This window comes from Cydia pomonella, chromosome 12 (assembly GCF_033807575.1).
Source record: "Cydia pomonella isolate Wapato2018A chromosome 12, ilCydPomo1, whole genome shotgun sequence".
In the NCBI taxonomy this organism is placed as follows: Eukaryota; Metazoa; Arthropoda; class Insecta; order Lepidoptera; family Tortricidae; genus Cydia; species Cydia pomonella.
This window is the reverse complement of record NC_084714.1, coordinates 10,042,427-10,058,727: the sequence shown is the minus strand read 5'-3', so window position 1 is coordinate 10,058,727 and position 16,301 is coordinate 10,042,427. Positions and strand designations below refer to the sequence as shown.

The 16,301-nt window shown below is 38.5% G+C and overlaps 1 protein-coding gene across 10 annotated transcripts in view; it reads right to left on the bottom strand.

Annotated features, from left to right (window-relative positions):
• Positions 1–16,301, bottom strand: part of LOC133523477 (uncharacterized) — a 71,437-nt gene that overhangs the window by 50,993 nt on the left and 4,143 nt on the right. The window contains exons 2-5 of one of the 10 annotated variants that reach the window (XM_061859084.1): positions 15,480–15,623; positions 10,627–10,896; positions 1,057–2,350; positions 66–939 (exon numbers count right to left, since the gene is read on the bottom strand). In XM_061859084.1, the coding sequence (XP_061715068.1) occupies positions 66–939; positions 1,057–2,350; positions 10,627–10,809 (2,351 nt within the window). In that variant the 5' untranslated portion in view covers positions 10,810–10,896; positions 15,480–15,623. Of the gene's footprint in view, positions 1–65; positions 940–1,056; positions 2,351–10,626; positions 11,582–15,479; positions 15,624–16,301 lie in introns of those variants that run through there. The other 9 variants (XM_061859085.1, XM_061859091.1, XM_061859089.1 and 6 more) reach the window with 9 other exon arrangements.

Genomic DNA, 16,301 nt, shown 5'->3' with positions numbered 1-16,301 from the left:
GTTGCTTATAATCCCACATGCATCCATCTCCAAATGATTTATTCAGCAAATTTTCATTCACTTACCCAACATATTGATGATGATTATCAAATGCTTGGAAAATATTCAAGGGAATATTATTATGCCCTAATATTGGAGGCGGATCATTATTGTTAATCTGCTCATCTAGCCAATGTGGATTCCACCTCAGAATTTTTATTAAAGTCAATTTTTCTAAAGAGAATGACGGCATACGTCGAGGAGTGTCTACAAGTGTAGTTTTTATAGAGCTAGTCTTATTCAGCCTGTTTCCTGGTTCAATTTCGAATTCGACAATTTGAGGAGGTGCATCTGAAAAACGGACCGATTTCTTTCCTTTTTTAGCGGGCATGGGATCTACTTTTGATATTGGTTTCGTAGTTTCTTCACTTTCTGACAATGGTTTAAGGCTCTTAAGTGGTATCCGTGGGTCAGATGGTTTCTTAGTTGTTTTGGTTTCAACTTTTTCTGCCTCTTTAGTATCTTTTTCTTTTCGTTTTTTCGAGTTTTCAATGTCTTCGGAACGCGCCTCCCGGCTATGTGAACTTTTTCGAGATGTTTCTGTTTTCTTGCTCTTCGTTTTATGTGGTTTTTCTGGACTACTTTTTCTTGCCATAGGTTTTACAACTGCTTGCGCTACTCGTTCATCTGCCAAGAACGCCCCTCGGTTGGCAGACGTTTGTTTAACATTAACCTTTGCTTTATTGGATTGATTGTCCGAAATATCAGTTTTACTAGAATTTAGGTCTGTTTGTTTATCTTTTGTAGCAATCTCCCTTAATTTCTTTCTTCGTTCTTCTTTTACTGCATCACTAATCTGATTTTTAGATGAGGAGTGTTTTGATGACTTACTCCTCTTTGAAGAAGATGAAGGTGGTTTTACAGAAGTACTTCTTGATGATGTAGTAACTTTTGATTTACCTGTAACAGTAATAAATCAATAAATAAAAGATTGATTCATAAAGTAAAGTAAAAAAGTAATATCAATTTTAATTAATTAATCAGATCCTTAATAAAGTCTATACTAATACTATGTACCTTCAGGACTAGTGGCATAGTGTGATTTCCTCTTTGGTAACTGCAGAAGGGGCTCAATCATTTGTGCTTTCTTTCCGATCTCATTTTGATTATCAATGGCGGGTTGGGGTGGAACTGTAGAAAACCCATCAACTTTGTCTTGACCTTTCTCCAAATCCTCATGTGCATTTGGGGTTTTCGGTGTACTAAGGCTTATCATATCGTTCAAAAAGTCTTCTTCATCAGTTATCTCCCCAAAAAACTCCTTATTTTTTGCAGATATTTCATCTATCTTTTTATTAGGACTTACCATATTTTCAGATTCTTTAGGTTGTGGAGGGGGCGGAATACTTATTATATCATCATAGAATTCTTCATCATTGTCTAAGTCAATAATAGGATCTATCTGACTGTATGAGGTGTTTTCTGGCTGAGGAACTATTTCACTGCTGCGTTTTATGAATGGTTTGCCAGGCGAGCTTTGGGAAAGTCTCATTAGCCATTGTTCTGATTCACTATCAGTATCACTATCCTCTATTTGAATGAGTTCATTATCATCAAATCCTAAATATTCTTGCTTTACATCAAACGCTTCATAATCTGATATTTCATTTTCAGTATTCATTACTTCTTCTTTGAATGTTAATTTCGGTTGTTCCTCTATAATTGGATCAATTTTAATTTTCTTATTGTCACATTTTGGTTGCTCCTCCAAAATTGGATTGTTTTTAATATTCTCATTTTCATGTTTTGGTTGTTCCTCTAAGATAGGATCCATTTTAACTTTCTTAGTGTCATGTAAACTCTTCTTAGAATCTTTGGTTGTTACTTCACTATCACTATCTGATAAAAGGTTGATAAAATTAGTGCTTTGTTTTAGAAGGTCCTCTTCTTTTTTTATTATTTGATTGTTTGATCTAGAATCAGTTACATTATCATCTTTTTTAATTTTTACACTACCAGCATCAATATGATCAAGTGATTTTCTTTTCAAGGACTTAGACCCTGATTTAACTTTATTAGATAAAAGTTCATTTGCAACCACCTCCTCTGCATCCATGGAAGAAATTTTCGATTCCAGGTTATCATCACTGTCACTAAGATATTGTATTCTGTTAGATGTAGATTCTCTGTTGAATGCAGTTTCATTGTAGTTTTCGTTAACTAATTTATAAACATGTTTATCATTGTCTGTGATGGATGGAAGTGAGCTGACCACGGTGGTCCATCCAAAACCTATTATATCATTATGCTTGGCAGATAATGTAGCTCCAACGAGTATTTTTTTACTCCCAATGTAGGTGCCATTAGAGCTCTGAAAAAAAAAATTAAAATTTTCCAAAAGAAGAATTTAAAATGTTGCACCGCCTGATTAAATAAATAAATTTTATTTCATTCAATCTAAAATGATACAATAATACAAGGGGTTGAGACCTTCTAGTAGGTATTGAGTACCAATGTCAGAAAGTCTCGTTTTTCCAATTGGTAACTAATTAGAACATTGTAATATGATTTGAGTATAACTATGTTACATTGAGTATCTTAGAACTAAAACTAAAGAAATAAGTAACAGAATTACAAGCTAAGCGTGTGTGTGTGTGTGTATGTTGTGAGTGTGTGTGTTCATTTTAGCAGTTGGGTTATTAAATTACAATATTAAATTATTAGGTAAATAGAGTTTATCCTTAATTTACATGAATTAAGATCCTACTTTTATTATTATTTTTGAATCAAATTTTCAGTCTTACTGTAGTCTAATGTATATAACCAATCACAAAGTAATTGTTTACATTCGTATACATTTTTCGAATTAATATTTAGTTCACTATTTATCTTATTAAGTATATAAGACCGCAGATTGTACATCATATTGTCTCCTAGCATAAGCTGATTAAAGGCAAATATTGTAAAAATCCTTGATATTTGATGGAAATTGCAATATTTCGTGAATATATATGGAGCCGAAATAGAAGGCTAATTGATAGCTACTTTATAGGACAGTCCATATTGTTAATGTACTAAAACATAGTACAAAATACTTTCAACAAATATACATATTTATAACAAGCCTTACTGACCTTACTGTCTGGGTCAATGTGTGCGATAATGTCCTATAATATTTTTTTATTATATTTTGATTAAAATGAAATTATAAAAGGGAATACAATTGCACAAGGAACATGCAACAACCAAAATATGGTCAATTTTTGTTTCATCATCATCATTATTTTTTGCAATTAGTGAGTTATTATTATTATTTTTTTAATTTATTTAGAAACCAAACAGTCGTATAAACATATCAACAATGCAATACAAACGATGTACCACAACAAAAGGAAAATACAACAAAAAGACCTGGAGGTTCATAAATTATAAATTATGTTAACTGATATATATATAGTTATATAGCTACTTAATGCAAATTTTTGAATCTGATAGAAAAAATAACTGATATCTGTACTTATATACTAAAACAACTTACTTTTAACTATATCTTTTAGACTAGCCAACTAATTTTGAAAACAATCTACTTCGAATAGATTTTTATTATAGTAACTAGGAACTCGTCTGAAAAAGGTATGCCTGGAAAAGTTTTTGACCGAAAAACTAATATGAAACAGCGATCGAGGGCGTAAGGGGTGATGCGGACAACTGAAAGTAACTAATCTTAGTAGATTAGGACAATTAATAATATGATGGAGTTATGGTTGTCACCTGACAAAATATTTTGTGTAATAGCTGTCAAGGACATGTACAAATTAAATCCCAGTTTAAAAATGATGTTAAGAAGGAAAATATATGAATTTATTTGAATGAAGCAATGCAAATAATATTAATATTTTATACCTGCCGTATGCCACATCAACCTATCGAAAACTAAAATAATGACAAATAGCATAAAGAAAACCATCACCTTGGAAAACGAAATGGTGGAGTATGTACAACAGTATATCTATCTGGACAAGCAAATCAGTTTTGACAGTAACAACGACATTGAGATATAAAGAAGATCACGACAATCCTGAAACAAGTTCTGGAGCTATAAAGAAATAATAAAGAGCAATATGTCAATAGACCCAAAAACGAAAAATTATGCACTCATGCATACTTCCATGTCTAACATATGGCTGCTAAACTTGGAAATTTATACAAAAAGCTTCAAACAAAGTCAACACATGCCAAAGAGCCTTGGAAGGCAGCATCATGAAAATTAAAAAAATAGAGAAAATTCGACATACAAAAATAAATTTCCGATGGGCGGGTCACGTGGCGCGACTTGAAGATGGTAGATGGACGTCAGAAATCACCAGGTAGAGTGGCCCACAAGGCAAGCATTGGGGTAGACCATATACAAGATGGGACGAGGATATTCAAAAAAACAGCTGGACCAAACTGGCTCCATATTGCTAAGGATAGGGATAAGTGGAAGTCGATGGAGGAGGCCTTCACCTAAAAGGAGTCTAATGCACGTAATAACAATGTACTTAAACCTATAAACCACAACCTAATTTTAAATTATTCATAATATTATGAATTTGTAACTGATTTATGCTTAGAATAAAAGGCTTTTTAATTTAATTTTATTATACCTGCCATATAGATAATTTTTAATAAAAGCAAAAAAAAGGGAAATCAAATATGTTAATGTGATGTTTGTTTGTGATTTTTATTGTCAATAGTTCTGTTAGTTAATTATAACTGTTCACTCTATACCTAATAACTTTGTTTTGTTTTATTTCTTTTTCTGCTACAACTAGGTGTGTTAGTTTACGTCCAATTATATGAGTTGCCAACAATGTGAATAAAAAATCTTATGGGCATAAGAGTATAAGAAGTAATGTTTTTTTTTTCTACATATAAAACACATATTTTGCAAAAGATGTATTATTTTAGTTAAATTCCACAAAAAAATTGTTTCTGTCCAGGTATGAGCTAGTTTTCGACCACTGAATTATTGAGTTCAAAATCAAGTATACATTTTATGTTATTATATAAATCATTTTTAGTAAGTTTTATATCATCCTACCAACACTGACATACGCCTCCCAGACGTGGAGTTGAACAGAATGCCCAAAAGATTTTGGTTTGTCAGAGAGCAATGGAGAGGAGCCTATTCAATGTCAAGATAAAAGACAAGATTAGAAACAGACATCCGGGAAACAACGAAAGTAATTGATGCATTATAATATGGAGTATTGCTGTCACCTTTGGGCAGGAGCACCTGCATGCCAGCTTGGACCATTCGACTCAGTCCAAAGGCGCGCTGTACGAATCGTCGACGATCCCAAACTCACAAGCGGTATTGAACCTTTAAGTCTAAGGAGAGACTTTGCCTCCTTGTGTGTGTTCTACCGGTTGTACAATGGGCTGTGCTCTGAAGAATTGTTTGACATGATGCCAACGGCCGCTTTCTATCACCGCACCGCTCGCCGTCGGCAGGGTGTTCATCCTCACACCCTAGAACCTAAATGGTCGCGTACTGTGCGGTTTAAGAGGAATTTCCTCCCGCGAACGCTTCGGCTGTGGAATGAGCTTCCTGCCGAGGTTTTCCCGAGGGGCTACAGTATGGGGTTCTTCAAAAAAGGAGTGTACAGTTTTTTAAAGGGTCGGCAACGCGCATGTAATGCCTCTGGTGTTGCAGGCGTCCATAGGCTACGGTGACTGCTTACCATCAGGCGGGCCGTATGCTTGTTTGCCACCGTCGTGGTATAAAAAAAAAATGTCAAAAAAATGAAGTGGAGATGAGCAGGACACATTGCACGTTACGATAGCTCAAGATGGGCGAAAAGAGTGACGGAATGGCGAGGACCAGGGAGTGGTGACACTTAGGACGCCCACTCAAGCGTTGGGCTGATGACATAAAGAAAACTGCCGGCGTGAGGTGGCATTATCTAGCCCAAGATCGAGATGCATGGTAAAAACTGGAGGAGGCCTATACCCATAAGGGGATCCCAACATGATTAAAAAAATAAAAAAAAAATCTCATGCACAATATTATTTTAGTAACTATGTTTTTATATTTGAATACAATTTATATGTTATACTTTGTAAGTAATCGAGAAAAACCACTTGATTTAAATAAAAGTGTGTTTAATTTCCGTGGATGACAACAGTCAAAGTATAAAAGCGTTGCTATAGTAAACAACCAGTAAATACGTATAAGTCTATGATACATGTACTTTACATATGTTCCAACAGCACCCCTTAAACTATATGTTCATAGTACACATCAAATACAAATTACTATTATCGACTAAGCACTAAGCATATAAAAATCTCTAACGAAACGCTGGAACGTTTCAATACATAAAGGCTTTGTTAAAGCATCGGCCAGCATGTCGTCAGTACACATATACTTTATTACCAGCACACCATTTTCAACTATCTCGCGAATAAAATGATGTCTAACATCAATATGCTTAGTCCTTGCATAAAAATGTGGTTCTCAGACAATTTAATTGCAGATTGATTGTTATTGTAAACCACCACTTTGACATCTTACTTCAAACATTCCAACATGAATGCCCTAATAAACAATGCCTCTTTGCACGCATCAGATAATGCCATATATTCACTTTCCGTACTGCTTAGGGCAATTGTACTTTGTTTACGACTCTCCCAAGAAACGAAAGAATTGCCTAACTTAAATACATAAGCCGCCCAGTCTGCGTCCGCTGACCCTGTCACGTTCTACCCACTCTTCTCATACTTGATGCTGTAGTCAATCGTACCCTTTAAGTACCGAAGCATGCGGTTCGCGGCATTCCAATGAGCTTCCGAGTAGCAATCGTTAAACTGACTTAACATACTTACAGCATGCGCGATGTCAGGACGCGTACAGACCGCGATATACATAAGGCAACCGATCAAGTTTCTGTACTCGTAGTCTCCAGTCTTCTCAGCTTTCTCAAGTTTCAAACCAACTTCCATCGGTGTTTTGGCATGTTTACAGTCAGTCATCTTAAACCTTTCCAATACTTTGCTGATATAACCAGACTGATCCAGAATGATATTTCCATCTTTCCGGCTGACGTGTATTCCCAATATACATTTCGCAGGCCCAAGATCCTTCATAACAAACTGTTTCATCATCTCCTCTTTTACCGCCTTTTTCTCAGTTTGATTATTGCTGAATATCAATATGTCATCAACATAAAGGCCGAGAATGACAATTCCATTGTTATTCGATCTAAATTAGACACACGGCTCGGACGCCAGTCTCTTGAACTTCAACGTTTTCACAAGAACGTCGTTTATCTTCTCATTCCCTAATCTACTGGCTTGTTTTAACCCATAGACAGCCTTCAGCAAGCGAAATGCTTTCCCTTTGCCGCTCTCTACTCCAAAGCCTTCAGGAATTTCCATATAAACTTCTTCTTTCAAGTCACCGTTTAGAAAAGCTGTCTTGACGTCCATATGATCAACTTTTATATCATATTCCGCCGCCAGTGCCAAGAGTAGTCTTATTGTGGAGTATCTCACGACGGGTGAGAAAGTTTCGAAGTAATCTACTCCATACTTTTGTGTGAATCCCTTCGCAACCAACCGAGCCTTGTATTGCAGGAGCTCTCCATTCATGCCTCTCTTTTTCTTAAATATCCACTTGCCCTTGTCAGGTTTCTTCCCCTTCGGCAAGTCCACAAGTTCCAGATATTTGTTATCTAAGAAAGACTGACACTCATCTTGCATCGCTCCCTTCCACTGCACAGACTCAGGACCGTCGAGTGCCTCGCGTACGGTAGTGGGGGTTTCCGCGCCGCAACTCGCGCTGGTGGTGAATACCGAACAAAATGCCTCCTCGAAATCGCTCCGTCCTCTCGATTCCTCCGAATCCCAAGAAGACAACCCAGGAGCGTTCTCTTCATCTGAAGTACTGGTTTCATCGTTTTCGGTATCATCAGCGTCCTGGTTCTCATTCGCAGGCTCCGACTCTTCCGCGACGTCAACGCATTCAGCCGTCTGCACTCCTACATTTTCAGATTCATTAGTAATGACCATGTACGGAGTCGGCTCGTTGACCACAGGTTGCTGAACCGTGTCCTTGTAGAATTTGTCCTCTACAAACACAACGTTACGCGAAAATATACATTTCGTAGGATGAGCGGGATCTATGAGCCGATATCCTTTCGTATTCTCGCAGTAACCAACTAAAATGTACGGTCTACATTTCGGATCCAGTTTCTTACGATCCTCTACGACAGAGTAAGCAACACAACCAAAAATTCGTAAATGGTTCAGATTTACCTTAGATCCCGACCACTTCTCCTCTGGAGTTGCGCCCAACACGGCCTTGGTTGGCGATCTGTTCTTCACATAAACTGCGGTATTCATTGCTTCTGCCCAGTATTTCTGATCCAAACCAGCTCTTCAGTCGCTCTAGTAAACGATTTCTTTGGAAACGGTAACTTAGGCGTTTTCCCTTCTATGCAAGAAATGCATTGTTTAAACTCGGAGTTATTAAAGTCAATGCCGTTGGCCATACCTGATTTCAGTAGGTTCATGCTTCTTGAATTCAGATGACATAGACGACGATGCCACACATCTTGAGAGATAACACGTCCAGTCCCCACGTTCGCCGCGACATGTTCAGCGGACGCAGACTCAGACGATCTCGGTTTACTATTACGCGTGTTCGAGACGATTTGTAATTTGTAAAGACCATTCTCACATTTTGCAATAGCATATAAAACATTTCCAAAATAAATATTACAAACATCAGAAACAAATACGATTTTAAAACCTTTAGACGTCAAAGCGCTGACAGATAGCAAATTACATGACAAGTTCGGTATATTAACTACGTCATAAAGAGTTTTTATACCGTCTTTAACATGCAGTTCGGTACTGCCACGACCCACACTACAAAGCCTTTCGCCGTTCGCCACGGTGACTTCCAAGCTCGTGTCTGGAACGAAGTCGTCAAGGATGTCCCTCCGGTTGCAGAAATGGCTCGATGCACCCGAATCGACGTACCAGAAATCCTTCTGCACATCTACAGTGCGCTCAGCATGTGTGCCATTTCTTGGGCAACGGGTCCCTTCGTCTTCCTGTTCTCTGGACAATTCTTTCCAGCGGAACCTTTTGCAGCGGAAACATTGACAGGCTTTTCGTCACGTCGCTTCGCCACCGTCACGGAACCACTACTCGTGTCCGTTCCGTTAGCCCGGCGCTGATGTTCCTGTAATAACTTTTGCTTTACCAGCTCGCTCGACAATTTGACACTGCAGTTTTCTAGCGCCATTATCAGTGGGTCATAGTCAGATGTGAGTCCACTTAACATTATCACAGCTAGAAATTCGTCGTTCAGCGGAGCTTCGATGTCGGTTAATTGTTGTGCGACATCACATATCTTCGTAAGATACGATTCCATATTGGGATACTCCTGGAGCTTCATCCCAAACAACTGCCGCATTAAGCTCAGTCTTCGGCAAAGACCCCTGTCTTCATATGCAGTCTGAAGACTTACCCACGCCTCCCGTGCGGTAGTTGCGTTAGGCACGTGCGTGATGGCCACAGGGTTTATGCTCAGACAAATGCGAGCCAGTGCTTTCTGTTGCTTCTTTTTATCGTCGCAAATAGGTTTCACACCATCATTGCTCTCAACGCACTCCCACAAACCTTCTTGGATCAGGATCATCTTTACCATGAATTTCCATCATCCGTAGTTCCCCATGCCATTTAATTTCTCAATAGCTGGAACATTAGCCGCCCCCGAACTGGACGTCGCCATTTCGATTTTGGAATTTCGTGCGCAGAATTTTCACAACATAAAGAATAACGCACACAGCACTCCGCAGACGCTCACTTCACATTAAGCGGCTGTAACCATAAGGTCTGCTACCATAATAGAGAAAAACCACTTGATTTAAATAAAAGTGTGTTTAATTTTCCGTGGATGACAACAGTCAAAGTATAAAAGCGTAGCTATAGTAAACAACCAGTAAATACGTATAAGTCTATGACACATGTAGTTTACATATGTTCCAACAGTAAGTGTTTAGCATGCAACACAAAAAGAAAGGGTCGCAAATAAAGGCTATTTTATTTTTTAACTTCTGCTCACATACAATATACCATTTCATTCACACAGCGCTAACAAAGGAGTGGATGTAAACTAAATACCTCCTTAAATAGGCCATACAGATCATATTGGGAGGAAAAAAATATTCACCTACCTTTCAGGTTTCCGTCCGTCTGTGGACAGTAACTAAATATTTTATTAAATTGGTATGTTAGTTCTTATCCACTAAATTTCTCTAAGATTTGAAAATATAATAATTTTTGGTTGGATATTAGTTCTAGTAAGTAACTATAGTATAGTAGTAGTTCTAGTAAGTAACTAATAATAATAAATGATGAGAGGCTAAGTAAAAAAAACCGGACAAGTGCGAGTCGGACTCAGCCACTGAGGGTTCCGTACTTTTTGTTATAGCGGCAACAGAAATACATCATCTGTGAAAATTTCAACTGTCAAACTATCACGGTTCATGAGATACAGCCTGGTGACAGACAGACGTAGCGGAGTCTTAGCAATAGGGTCCCGTTTTACCCTTTGGGTATAGAACCCTAAAAAAGTACTTGTGTACTTACTTTTAAGTCTGTAATTAAAATGCGGTCTTTTTGTGCTTCTATAACACAATGATTTCTCGATATCACTATGCTCGACAACGTTATTTTATTGTCGTATCCTCTGCCAATGGATATTTTTGTGTCTTCCTCCAAAGTAAACTCCTCTGTGCCAAACTTATGACGACATAGTTTCCACTTTGCCATGCTTATTTTATTATGTTTACTGTAAAAAAATCCTCCTCTTCTTCAACCTAGCGTTTCCCCGGTCTAGCGCCAGGGTCCGCTCTCCTACTTAATCGTAAAAAAATACTTAGAAAAATTGGTTGTTTAACCCTTGGGACGCCTAGTGCCTGATCCGTACCAGTCCTGTCAATTGCCAGAGGGTCTTCAATTTTTGTACCCGTCTACTGCCTAGTCCCGGATCTGTACAATCTGTCTCAACTGCCTTGTGCCGATTAGAAGATTATACGTCATGGAAGTTCGCAATTAAAATGTTACTCGTTCGCGAAAAATGTTTCAAGTACACGTCAACACTACCGAATAAAGAAGATTCTGCAGAAATAGAGAAGGATCAGGAGGCTTTCACGTTAATATGTCTACATCTGGAGCCGCATCTGTACCCGTATGTGCAGAATCTATCTTACGCTAAGGAGGTGTGGGACGCGTTGGCAGCTATATTCGAAGATAAAGGTATTAACCGGCGGATATCTTTAATTAATAATCTCTTGGATGCAAAGCTAGAAAATCACAAGTCTATGCATGAATACGTTGCATCCGTGATGAGCTCAAAAAGCAGAAAGAGATTAATCAGAGCTTTGATGACGATTTGATAGCCGTAGTACTATTGAGAGGTCTACCTGATGAGTATAGACCATTGCGGATGGCATTAGAACACTCAGGTATGAAGCTTACCTCTGAAAATGTCCGTCAGAAGCTGTTACAAGAGGATTCCGGCCTGAGTTCTTCGAATGATTCATCAGTTGCGAATTCGGCGTTGTAGCAAAGAAACAAGGTCAACATTCAGTATTAAAGCTCAAGAGCTTTAGATGTGGCAAGAAGGGTCACAAGAAGTCAGATTGCCCGAAGCTGGTGAAGGAAATGGATAGCGAAGGCGTATCAATGGTTTCTTCAAACTCGAAGAAAGTTGCTTCCTTCAGCCCCTCGTCGTTTTATCTGGACAGCGGTGCATCGAACCACATGAGTTTTCATAAGCACTGGTTTAGAGACTTTATGATAACTGATAAGAATGTTGTGACATGTTCGAATGATGACAAAATGTCAAGTGAGGGTAAGGGTGACATTATGGTAAGTTTAAAAGGAGTTTTGTTACCTATAAAAGATTGTTATTATGTACCCGACTTGAAAGTTAATCTTTTATCGATATCAAAGTTGGTGCAGAATGGGTAGAAGTTGATATTTGATTCTGATGGTTCTAGGATGTTTCACCGGTCGATAGGCCAAATTACGAGTAAACTTGTGGTGACTGCTAGTGAAGTCTCAGGTATCTATAAGTTGGATGACTGTTTTCCTGTTATAGAAGGGGCTTTGGCTACAGTTCAAGTTGAGGACTCGTTGGCGCTTTGGCATCGGAGGCTTTGTCATGTGAATCTGAGCGATTTACGGAAGCTTACACAGATCGAACTTGGAGGTAAAAGCGTAATGGATTAGGAGATTACCTTTTCCAAAGGGTGAAGGAGGACGAGCAGATGACAAATTCGGCTTATTACATGCCGATTTGTGCGGACCAATGTCGGAACGTTCTTACGGAGGTGCTCATTACATGTTCATCATTGTGGATGATTTCACTAGGAAAATGTTTGTTTATTTTCTTAAGGAAAAGTCACAAACTTTGAGTTTCTTTAAGGATTTTGTGACACATGTGGAGAATGAGACAGGTTTGACAGTCAAACGACTGAGGACGGACAATGGGACCGAGTTTATTAATAAAGATTTTAATGCATTTCTTTCCAGCAAGGGAATCAGGCACCAGTTGACAGTTCCCTACACGGCAGAACAGAACGGGGTCGCGGAGAGGTCCCTGCGTTCGATTACAGAGATGGCACGGACCATGCTTATGGATAAAGGCTTAAATAAGAAGTTTTGGGCGGAAGCTTGTAACACAGCTGTATATGTCAAAAACAGACTGCCTCATAGCGCCAATAATGGAAAGATTCCGGAAGAACTGTGGACAGGGAAAGTACAAAGGTTGGATCATTTAACAGTATTTGGTTCAACGGCCTATGTGCATATTCCAAAGGAAAAGAGGAAGAAATGGGACGCTAAGGCAAAGCAATATATTTTCGTTGGTTATTGCGAAGATACTGAAGGCTATCGCTTTGCAGATCTTAGCAATCCTAGGCAGATTATAACAGGTCGAGATGTTACATTTGGGTGAATCAACTTTTTTTGTTTTGTTATCCTGTCCCGTTGTCCAAGGGACAACAGTGGCACAGTTTGTTTGAAGAGACGTTGTATGCCGTTCTATTAACATGCTTAGTAGGGGGCCCATTATGGACATTGGTTATAACGACCACATAAACGCAAGTTTGATACATTTAAGTACCATAAAATCAGTATTTCAATGAACTTTTGTCCCCTGGACAACTAATCATAACCATGGCAACGAGTGACGCTAAAAAGTTGATTCTCCCATTTATTGAAGGTTCTGATTTAAAAGCATCAGATACTGGTTCAAATGTAAAGTTAACATCATCTCAGAGGACTGTTCAAGATGAAGACAATGCTGTTGTATGGGAAATCGGTCGTTCCTCAAAGGTTCCGAATACGTCAATGGCAGAGGAGTCCTATGAAGATGCTGTAGAGAGCTCGGACACAGCTGGTGTACCCGTAGAAGCTTGCGCGGAAACTACTAGTACAGCTGAGCCCGAAGTACTCAATGAAGCTTCTGGACAAGAACCGGCCATTGAAGATCGTAACGAAGAACGAAGAGTGGCTGATATGCACAATGAGGCAGAACCTAGGTATCCTCTACGGAATAGGTTACATAGTACACATATCGGGCTATATTGCTACCATAGTACCTGCAATATAGAGGAAGAGCCCCGATCATACAAGGAGGCATTACAGAGACCTGACAGTCATGAGTGGCAAGCAGCAATGGAACGTGAGTTGGAGTAACACGACGTATGAAGGAACACGACGTTTGGAAGGTTGTTGATAAACCGCCAGAAGCCAAAGTAGTAGGAAATAAATGGATATACAAATACAAGTATGACGCCGATGGAAACATGACATACAAAGCCAGACTTGTTGCAAAAGGTTTCACGCAGTCGTACGGTGTGGATTATTTTGAAACATTTTCTCCCGTCATAAGAAGATCGACTTTAAGGTTATTGCTGGCGTTGGCTGCAGAAAATTATTTACAGGTGCATCATTTCGATATAAATACTGCGTTTCTAAACGGCGATTTACACGAAAAAGTTTATATGCGATTACCGGAAGGTTTTGACAGCGAAGGTCAGAAATCAAAAGTTTGTTTATTGCAAAAGGCAATATATGGCCTTAAACAAGCAAGTCGCTCGTGGAACGAAAAAGTTAATGATGTTTTGTTGTCAATGTCATTTCAACGTTCCGAGTACGATAGTTGTTTATATTTTAAAGACGATATTTTCATGTCTTTATGTTGACGATTTTATAATATTTTTTGAAAATATTAATAGTAAGGTGGAATTGTTGAGCGGTTTGCGGAAATACTTCAAAGTGAAGGATTTAGAGGAAGCTCGACAATGTTTAGGCATGAGTTTAGAACGAGGAAAAGAAGGTACGTTTTTCCTACATCAGAGGAAGTTTATCGAAACCGTTCTAAAGGATCATGGTATGGTATGGATCAATGCAAACCAGTGAAAACTCCACTAGAACTGGATCTGCATAAGGTTTTGGCAGATGGGGGTGGTGAGGAGTTGAATCGCCAAGAACAATTACGATACCAGTCTTTGGTTGGTGCATTGAATTACCTAGCCTGTAACACGAGGTCCGATATCTCGGCGGCTGTGAGCTTCTTAGCTCAATATAATTCATGTTGCCGATTTGTACACATGAAGGCGGCTAAGCGTGTTCTACGTTACATAAAGGGAACATGTTTGTAGACAACCAGAGCGCCATGGCGTTGGCCAACAATCCTGTTTCTCACCGGCGGACGAAACATATTGATATTAGGTACAATTTCGTTCGTCATTGCGTCAATGGGGGGTTGATTCAGTTGGAGTACATCCCGACTGAAGATAACCTGGCCGATGTCTTAAGTAAGCCATTGCCTCGCGTTAAGTTTGAAAGGTGTGTGTCTGGTTTAGGTTTAGACTGGAGTGCTTGATGATGCTGCGGGTGTTCACATGATGATGGATGATTGCTTGAGAGGAAGTGTTGGTAGGTTGCTATGAAACCGTTGTTGATTGTAATGTCTGTACAATCAACCGTCAATCATCTGTGTTTTTACGAATCGAATATATTCCTCTAAATTCCACTGCGACTTATTATTCTTCACTTATCAGTCACCAAATGTATTCTAGCATATTCTTACTTATTTTTTAGATCTAAACACTTACAAATAGAGTTTTATATTACTTGCATTTCAATGCACGTACGCGATCCTATCCGGCGTTTGAGGGGGATGGGACGAATCCGGCACTAGGCATTTGACGGGTAAAAGTATGTTTGTCGGTTCGGCGTTCCAGGGGTTAAGTTGATAGCATTTTGAGGCTCTTTACAGCTGTTCGTTTGTCATATATGATAACGTTTTTGTTGAAGAATTCAAGCCTATAGGCATTTAATAACTTTATTTTGTGGATAAATCTTGTAGAAAACAGTTAACCGCCGCAAATCACAAAAACCGACGAATACGAACGAAATGCTGTTACTATTAGCTCAATCAATCAATTTTTCGTGTTATTGCTCCATCAAGGTGTTGATGATTCTGCCAATGTCGAGGTTGGATAAGACACGGCTAGTATATGAATCTTATCATATTACGGTCATAGACAGTGTTCGGTGGAGTATCCGACCTGCAAAGAAATACAAATTACGACTAACTAATAGACTACATACAACTATTAAACAATATGAACACTACACTATGTACAGAACAAACTACAGTTAAGTATTAAATCTACGAACTTATTGTACAATAATATGATACATACTACAATTTAAGATTATTTTTAGCTAGGAATTTATTCAAAATACCACAAAACGGAGTAAAAACTAAAGTTAGTAAAAAGATAATATTTACTGAACGGCTAATCTCACGAGGAAGAAAATCATATATAGGATAACGTATTTTAGGACACTCCAATAAAATATGATTTGTAGTACCCTCGTCCAGTCCACACTCACAGATAGAGCTGTCCCTTATCCTCATTTTGGCCAAACGCACAGGGGAACAAATGAATCCAAGGCGAAGCCTAATAATCAGTGATCGGAACTATGGGAGTAAAACTTTAACAAAACTTGTTAAGCGGACATAAAATAGTGCATACAGCCCTAAAAATATTCATGTCCATAGGGATAGGAATAGTATAGTACTTACAGCCATAAAAATATTTACATTCATAGATATTCGAATATTTTTAAGGCTATAAGCACTCTTTTTACGTCCGCTCGATAAGTTTTGTTAAAGTTTTACTCCCATAGTTCCGATCACTGCTACATGACGTGATTAATTTTGAAAACCCCTTGTTCTT